The sequence below is a fragment of the Leucopleurus acutus genome (assembly GCF_964270905.1).
Source record: "Leucopleurus acutus genome assembly, chromosome: 3".
Taxonomy (NCBI): Eukaryota; Metazoa; Chordata; class Mammalia; order Artiodactyla; family Delphinidae; genus Leucopleurus; species Leucopleurus acutus.
The window spans coordinates 4,997,683-5,006,238 of NC_139145.1; the positions used below are offsets into that span (position 1 = coordinate 4,997,683).

General features: G+C 55.6%; 1 protein-coding gene across 1 annotated transcript; it reads left to right on the forward strand.

Annotated features, from left to right (window-relative positions):
- The first annotated feature begins 866 nt into the window (after positions 1-866).
- Positions 867-6,368, forward strand: CLPP (caseinolytic mitochondrial matrix peptidase proteolytic subunit). Its single transcript, XM_082835783.1, has 6 exons — positions 867-1,079; positions 1,169-1,240; positions 1,800-1,896; positions 3,218-3,405; positions 4,315-4,420; positions 6,027-6,368. Exons 1-6 carry the CDS (start codon positions 894-896, stop codon positions 6,200-6,202), a joined length of 825 nt encoding a protein of 274 aa, XP_082691909.1. The 5' UTR covers positions 867-893; the 3' UTR covers positions 6,203-6,368.
- The last annotated feature ends 2,188 nt before the right edge of the window (positions 6,369-8,556 follow it).

Genomic DNA, 8,556 nt, shown 5'->3' on the forward strand with positions numbered 1-8,556 from the left:
TCCCAACCGTAACCAGGAGCCTTCTTTCTCCCCCACACCTTTGTCCATTGTCTTCTCTCTTGCCAGGAATGCCTTTCCCTACCTAACAAACTCCTATACATCCTTCAAAGCCCAGCTCCAATGCCTGCTCCTCCTAGGAAGCCTTCCCAGGCCAACCTTCCAGGCCAATTTCGCAACTCCCTCCCTTGGGCTTCCGCATCCTGGGGTCCCTCCCTCTGTCCCACGCGTAACCAGAGACTGATGGGAAGGTCTCAGGAGGAGTCGGTCCCACCAGGCTAGAAGATCATTGCTGAGGCCCAGGCCCAGTGAGAGCACAGAGTTGATTTTTTTGTTGTTGATGTTTGCATTGGGTCTTTGTTGCAGCGTGCAGGCTTTCTCTAGTTGCGGCGAGCAGGGGCTACTCTTTGTTGCGGTGCACGGGCTTCTCACTGCAGTGGCTTCTCTTATTGTGGTGCACGGTCTCAGTAGTTGTGGCTCACGAGCTCTAGAGCGCTGGCTCAGTAGGTGTGGCGTACTGGATTAGTTGCTCCGCGGCATGCGGGATCTTCTCGGACCAGGGCTCGAACCCGTGTGCCCTGCACTATCAGGCGGATTCTTAACCACTGCGCCACCAGGGAAGCCCCGGAATTGATTTTTGAAATAAGCAAGGAAGAGCAGAAAACTATGACGATTCTTTGGGAAAGAGACACAAACTGCGGCTTTAAAGTAGTTCCCGACTCCGCTCCAGCGTCCCTCCTCTGGCCACACCCTTTCAGGTTCCGCCCCGCCCTCGCCCCACCCCTAAACGTGCCCCCACGCTTCCCGGAAGTGGGCGGCCTCCTGAGCAAGCGCCGTGGGCGCAGCGCACGCCGAGAGTTGTAGTTCCGGTATCTTACAGAGGAACTTGCGCTGCGATGTGGCCCCAAATATTGGTGGGGGGGGTCCGGGTTGCAGCAGGTCTGTGCCCCGCGCTGGGGTCTCGCCTCGCCGCCCGCTTTCCCCCGCAGCGGACACCCGAGAACAGCCTGGCCCTGCAGCGGAGCCTGCACGCGACGGCGGCCCGGGCGCTCCCGCTCGTTCCCATCGTGGTGGAGCAGACGGTACAGTGGCCAGGCGGGGACACGGCCCGGGGGTGAGAGGGCTGGGGCACGGAGGGTCCCTGACCCTCACCCCCATCTTTCTCCTCCAGGGTCGCGGCGAGCGCGCCTATGACATCTACTCTCGGCTGCTGCGGGAGCGCATCGTGTGCGTCATGGGCCCGGTGAGTGCCCCGTGCGCGGATCCTCCCCTGCGCCTGCCCAGACCCCCTGCTCCCCTCCCCCTCACACGTCCTTGATTCCCGGACTTACCCCCCTTGACGTTCCTCCCTAGGCTCCGCTCTTGTCCCAACCTGACACCCACACCCACCCCCCTTCCAGGGCACATAAACCCTCTGATCCTCCTTCCAGGCCCTTAGTACCCTTTCTACGCCTTCCTTAAATCCTCTGCTTCTCCCTTCCTAATCTCTGACTCGCTCCCTCACCAATGACCCTCCTCCCCAATCCTGGGCTCCAATCACTCTCCCCAGCCTCCTTACCCCTTCCCTTCTTGGGCCCAGTGTGTACTGACCCCACCCTTCCTGTAAGCCAAACCACCTGGGTCTGGATCCCCCAGCCCCACCCCGCACCACATCGCCTCCTGGGTTCTGAAGTCTTCCTGATCCATCTTCCTTGGGCTCTGACCCCCATTCTGGTGCCCTGACTCATCCTCAGCCGACCCATAACTGCCTCCCTTATGCCTTCACCCCTATCTGGGGACACCCCTCCCCGCCCCACTTGCAGATCGACGACAGTGTCGCCAGTCTGGTCATCGCGCAGCTGCTGTTCCTGCAATCGGAGAGCAACAAGAAGCCCATCCACATGTATATCAACAGCCCCGGTGAGCAGGGCCTTCCCCCGGTGCCAGGGTCCTCCGGGGGACTGAGACCCCAATCAGGGATGTCCTCTCTCTGGAGCAAGAAAGGGTGCAGAGCTTCCTTCAGAATTCCCCCAAAATGCCTTGAAACCTCCAAAAGCTGCCTCTTCCCTTGCTTTTAAACAGGCACCTGAACCTGCCTGTTTGATCTCACAGGTAACGTGTTTTGTTTGTTTTGTTTTGTTTTTAATAAATTTATTTATTTTTGGCTGCGTTCGGTCTTCGTTGTTGCGCGCGGACGTTCTCTAGCTGCGGCGAGCGGGGGCTACTCTTCGTTGCGGTGCGCGGGCTTCTCATTACGGTAGCTCCTCTCTGTTGCGGAGCACGGGCTCTAGGCGCGTGGGCTTCACTAGTTGTGGCACGCAGGCTCAGTGGTTGTGGCTCACGGGCTCTAGAGCGCAGGCTCAATAGTTGTGGCCCATGGGCTTAGTTGCTTCGTGGCATGTGGGATCTTCCCAGACCAGGGCTCGAACCCGTGTCCCCTGCATTGGCAGGCGGGTTCTTAACCACTGCGCCACCAGGGAAGTCCACAAATAACGTTTTTACCGACCTGACTTGGTTGTCGAGATTTTTAAATTGGTAGATTCCATCCTGCCCCCACAAGAAAAGGGAGAATAGCCAAACTTTTTGTTTTGTTTTGTTTTGTTTTGTTTGGCCGTGCCCTGCAACTTGCGGGATCTTAGTTCCCTGACCAGGGATCAAACCCAGGCCCATGGCAGTGAAAGTGCTAAATCCTAACCACCGGACCGCCAGGGAGTTCCCTGAATAGCCAATCCTGATTGATCGTTTACTGTGCCAGGCACTTTTCTAAGCACTTTATAGGCATTTAACTCATTTTATCTTCACACAACCTCACGTGATCGATACTATTTAGTTATTTGCAATCTACAAGGAGGCACTGTAGCTCCAAAACTCTGAGTAACTTGCCCCAGGTCACACATGAGAAACTGCCCAGCAAGGGGGGTCAAACCCAGGCAGGCTGGCTCCAGAGCCTTCACTCTTAGCCACTACGCTCCCAATTTCTAGTTTCTCTTGAAAATTTGGCCGATCTGGCCCCCGCCCTGGGCCCACATGCACGTGTGGCAACTGTCAGCTCACTCTGGAGCAAGTCCTCATTTTTTGCTCCCACCTGGCCTGTGTCACCTGCTTCTGTCACCTTCCTATCCCTGGCAGTACTTGTGTTTGGGACCCCGGCTTTAAAGGGCTTCACCAGCCCTCCCCAGGGCCAGAGGCTGCCCTAGGGAAAGGAGGGCACAGCCCCTCACTTGCCCCCCTCCACCCACAGGTGGCGTGGTGACCTCGGGCCTGGCCATCTACGACACGATGCAGTACATCCTGAACCCCATCTGCACGTGGTGCGTGGGCCAGGCGGCCAGCATGGGCTCCCTGCTTCTGGCCGCTGGCACCCCAGGCATGCGCCACTCGCTCCCCAACTCCCGCATCATGATCCATCAGCCCTCCGGGGGCGCCCGGGTGAGTGCCGGGCCCCGTGAGCTGCTTTGGGGATGGGGGTGGGGGTCTAGACAGAAGGACCAGCCGGACAGACGGAAGTCACGTGGGGGTGTGAATGTTTTAAAATGTAGGTTTTGGGGACTTCCCTGGCGGTCCAGTGGTTAGGACTCCACGCTTTCACTGCCGAGGGCGCGGGTTCAATCCCTGGTCGGGGAACTAAGATGCCGCAAGCCACGTGGCTTGGCCAACAACAACAAAAGAAGTAGGTTTTATTAATGTGCAGGTATAGTGAGGCCAAGAGGTCAGGAGAGGGCTGCCATTGAAAAGACAGTTTGTTACTCACAGATCCCAAGAGGAGGGAGCGTGCCAGGCCACGGGGGCCACGCAGAGAGAGAGGCACCAGGGTTGGTCGGGAGGAGAGTGCAGGCAAGAGCCTTCATTGTGGTTTGTGCGGGCAGGAATGAGCAAGGCTTAAGACTGGCTAGCGTAAGTAGTTGCAGTGGGCTCTGGGCTGTAGGGACTGTCCCTAGTTGTCTGGTACCCTGGGGCGATGGGGCAGGGGGATGGTGACCCAGGGTGTGAGAAGAGAGGAGGTGTTGGGGATGTGGGCTTGGATTGGCTGCTTTGCACGTGAAAAGTGTACTCTGGACAGCGGTTGAAAAGCTTTAGGAATTAGCTGCCCTGGGAGGGGCTGTTCCTCCTGGTCAGGGAGGCCCCAGCTGCAGAAAATAAGAACATAGAGTTAATACCGGAAGCCTTCCTGGAGGCGGTGAGGTTGAAGCAGGCTGTGGAGGGACTCACAAAGCCCTGTCCCACCTGCTTGAAAACTGGCAGCCAACGCCCCGGGCAGGCTCCCGAGTCCCATCTCCAGTCTCCCCATGAGTGGCAGATGCTGATCCCAACCTTCTCCCTCTTGGGACGACCCCCCAGGGCCAAGCCACAGACATCGCCATCCAGGCGGAGGAAATCATTAAACTCAAGAAGCAGCTCTATAGCATCTACGCCAAGCACACCAAACAGAGCCTGCACGTGATCGGTGAGCACCCTCCTGCCCCACACAGGCCCCCCGCTGCTCCCTTTTACTGTAGCCAACACATATGTACGGGTCAGGCCTCTGGACCTCTGTGCTGCTGACACCAGGGCTGGATCATTCTGTGATGGAGGCCTTCCTGGGCACTGTAGGAGGTGTGGCACATCCCCGGGCACTGCCCACTAGATGCCAGCAGCACCTCCAGTTGTGACGGCCAAAACTGTCTCCAGACATCGCCCAGCATCCCCTGGAGATCAGAACCCACCCCCGTTGAGAACCCCTGTTGTGAGCACTTTAAAAAGACTCATTTACAGGAGCCTCCCCAAAACTTCATTGAACTAGGTCCAGGGGGATTCCCGGGCTTTCCAGTGGTTGGGATTCCCGGGCTTTCATGGCCGAGGGCTCGGGTTCAATCCCTGGTCGGGGAAACTAAGATTCCGCAAGCCATGCGGCGCGGCCAAAACAAAAAAAAAGAAATAGGTCCAAAGGTTTTGAACAGGGTCTCCCACAAAGAATATTCCAAATGGTCAAGAAACAGAAGTCAAGAGGCTCATCACTTCTAGTGATGATGTTTAATAATGACATCATCAAGAAAGGCAAATCAAGGCCACGAAGAGATACCATTTCAATCCACTGGAACGGCTCAAATAGAAAATACTGACACCCCCAAGTGCTGAGGGGAGCGTGGAGCCACTGGAACGTTTATCCACTGCAGGCGGCAGTGAAAACCATACAGCCACTTCCGAAAGCTGTCAGGCACTGAGGCTGAACACGCAGAAAGATGCGTGGTGGTTCTGCTCGGCGTATAACCGAGGGAATTGAGTGCTTCTGTCCAAAGATGTAGTCAGGAATGCAGCCCCATTCCTATAGTCCCAAACGGGAAAATACCGAAATGCCTGACAGCAGGGGAAGGAGTGGTCAGTGGTGGTGTTTAGTCACGAGGTGGGATGCTGTACCGCCATGAGGACCGGTCCACAGCCTGGATGAATCTCAGAAACACAGTGCTGAGTGGAAGAAGGAGTAAATGCTCTGTGGTTATGTGTTTTTTTATTTACTTTTTAAATTAATTAATTAACTTTTTTGGCTGTGCCACGCAGCATGCGGGGATCTTAGTTCCCCAACCAGGGATTGAACCTGCACCCCCTGCAGTAGAAGCGCAGAGTCTTAACCACTGGACCACCAGGGAAGTCCCTGTGGTTATGTGTTTAAGGGGCAAAAACTGGCATAACGGATCCATGCCATCAGGCCACTGTTAGGGTAGTGGGTGGGGACAGTTAGTGACTAGACATGGCCCTGATGGGGTTTCGGGGGGCTCTGATCTAGGTGCCAGCCACGTGGGTGGGTTCAGTCTGAAAATCACCACACTGTCCACTTCCATGATCCACACCTTTTCCTGGATGTGCACTTACACATCAATAAGTTAACACACACACACACACACACACACACACACACACACAACTGAAACAGGTATTTTACCGATGGGGAAACTGAGGCGCAGAGACAGGGAGGCCAAGATCACACAGGGAGGACTTGGGTGGATCAGGGACCCAAACGTGGCCCCAGGTCTCCACTCTTAACCACCCTCATCCCACTTCCGCTTCCCCCGCAGAGTCAGCCATGGAGAGGGACCGCTACATGAGCCCCATGGAGGCCCAGGAGTTTGGCATCTTGGACAAGGTTCTGGTCCACCCTCCCCAGGACGGTGAGGACGAGCCTGAGCTGGTGCAGAAGGAGCCGGTGGCGGCGGCGGCAGCAGTGGCAGAACCTGCCCCAGCGAAAGCCTGAGAGCTGCCCCTCACCCTCGCCCTCCGGAGGAAAGTGGAGGCGCCAGGCCTGCCCAGCCCTCGACACTGAGCCTAGAGGGGACCCTTGAGGAACTCTGGATTTGGGGGTGCCCCTCCGGGTGGGTATCCCAGCTGAGACACTGTGATTTTAAATTAAATCTTTGTAGACTTTGCTCCCGGCTGTGGTGGCTTCCCTCCATCCTCCACCACGGCACACGTGTGCCTACACCCTGACCTTCAGCTTCCTAACTTCAGCAGAGCTACTGAGCCTACATTCCAGGCACTGCTCCAGAGGCCGCAACTTACTGGGAAGAAAACACAGAAATCCCTGTCTGGAAGAAACCTACATTCTTGTGGGAGTAGACAGTTTTTTAAAAAATCAGGGCAAGAGGTATGCAACGTGTGTGTGTGTGTGTGTGTGTGTGTGTGTGTGTGTGTGTGTGTGTGTGTGTGTGTGTGTGTGTGTGTGTGTGTGTGTGACAGTTTTAGATGGGGTGGCCTGCAAAGGCCTTGCTGAGAGGGTGACATTTGAGCAAAGACCTGAAGGAGGTCTTTGCAGAGGGTGGGGGGAGCAAGCTTGCTACCTTGGGAGACAGCGGTCTAGGCAGAGGGCATGGCAAGTGCAAAGGCCCTGTGGCAGGACTGTGGCTGGCACATGGGCGGAAGCACGAGGAGGCTGGGGTGGCTGGAGAGAGTGAGGGGGAGAGAGGAGAAGATGAGAGCAGGAAGGGGAGGAATACAGGTCGTAAAAGGCCTGGTAGGTCTGAGCAAGGAGGGAGATGCCCCATAGAGAGTTTCAAGAAGAAGAACAAAAAGGAACCACAGAGTGGTGGGTGGAGAGCGACAAGCACAGAAACCAGGAGACCAGTGAGGAAACTTGTAATCACCCAGAGGAAGGCTGACGGCTCCGGACACGTGGTGAGAGAGGTCAGATTCTAGCCAGCTTTTAAAGGCAGGGCTGGGACTTCCCCTGTGGCGCAGCGGTTTAGAATCCTTATGCCAATGCAGGGGACACAGGTTCCATCCCTGGTCTAGGAAGATCCTACATGCCGAGGAGCAACTAAGTCCGTGCGCCACAACTACTGAGCCCACATGCCTAGAGCCTGTGCTCTGTAACAAGAGAAGCCACCGCAATGCGAAGCCCACGCACTGCAACGAAGACCCAACGCAGTCAATAATAATAATAAATTTTTCAAATAAATAAAAACTAAAGGCAAGGGGCTTCCCTGGTGGCGCAGTGGTTGAGAGTCCGCCTGCCGATGCAGGGGACACGGGTTCGTGCCCTGGTCCAGGAGGATCCCACGTGCCGCGGAGCGGCTGGGCCCGTGAGCCATGGCCGCTGAGCCTGCGCGTCCGGAGCCTGTGCTCCTCAATGGGAGAGGCCACAGCAGTGAGAGGCCCGTGTACCGCCAAAACCAAAACAAAACAAAACAAAAACTACAGGCATGGCTGTCAGCTGCAATGTGAAATTTGAGAGAGAAAGTCATCTCCCAAAACTCCAAGGCGTTGGCCCAAAGCAGCTAGAAAGATGGAAGGAAAGATAAGACGTTCCTGGGAAAGTTCGGAAGGAGCAGGATTGGGGGCCACGATCAGGAGCCGGTTTTGGACGTTTGATGTCCAAGTGCCCCAGACATCCCAGGGGATGGGTAAGTCTGGGGTCAGGGTTGGAAATAAAAATGTAGGAGACCTCAGCATGTCTATGACTTAGTGGTCAGGCAGAGAACTGGCTATGGCGTTCGGACCTCGGAAATCACGAGTAGCCTTGGATAAATAAGAACACTTTCGGCGCTTTGGGGGCCAAAAACCAGATTGCAGTGGAGCCAGAGAGAAGGGGCTGGAAAATATTGGAGCTACACAAGTCTTTTAAGCAATTTTGCTGTCAAGGAGAACAGAGAACTTCGGGCTGTCGCTGGAGGGTGTGTTGAGGTCAATTTCCTTTTTTTTTTTTTAATTCAGGGGGCTTTAAAAAAAATTTATTTGTTTTATTTATTTATTTTTGGTTGCGTTGGGTCTTCGTTGCTACGCATGGGCTACTCTTGGTTGTGGTGCGCGGGCTTCTCACTGCGGTGGCTTCTCTTGTTGCGGAGCACGGGCTCTAGGCGTGCGGGAGTTGTGGCACACGGGCTCAGTAGTTGTGGCTCACGGGCTCTAGGCACACAGGCTCAGTAGTTGTGGCTCATGGGCTTAGTTGCTCTGTGACATGTGGGATCTTCCTGGACCAGGGCTCGAACCCGTGTCCCCTGCATTGGCAGGCAGATTCTTAACCACTGTGCCACCAGGGAAGCCCCAGAGGACTTTTTAATTTGGCTTCATTCATCGGATACATTTAGCTGAACTTTTCATTGTGCACACCTT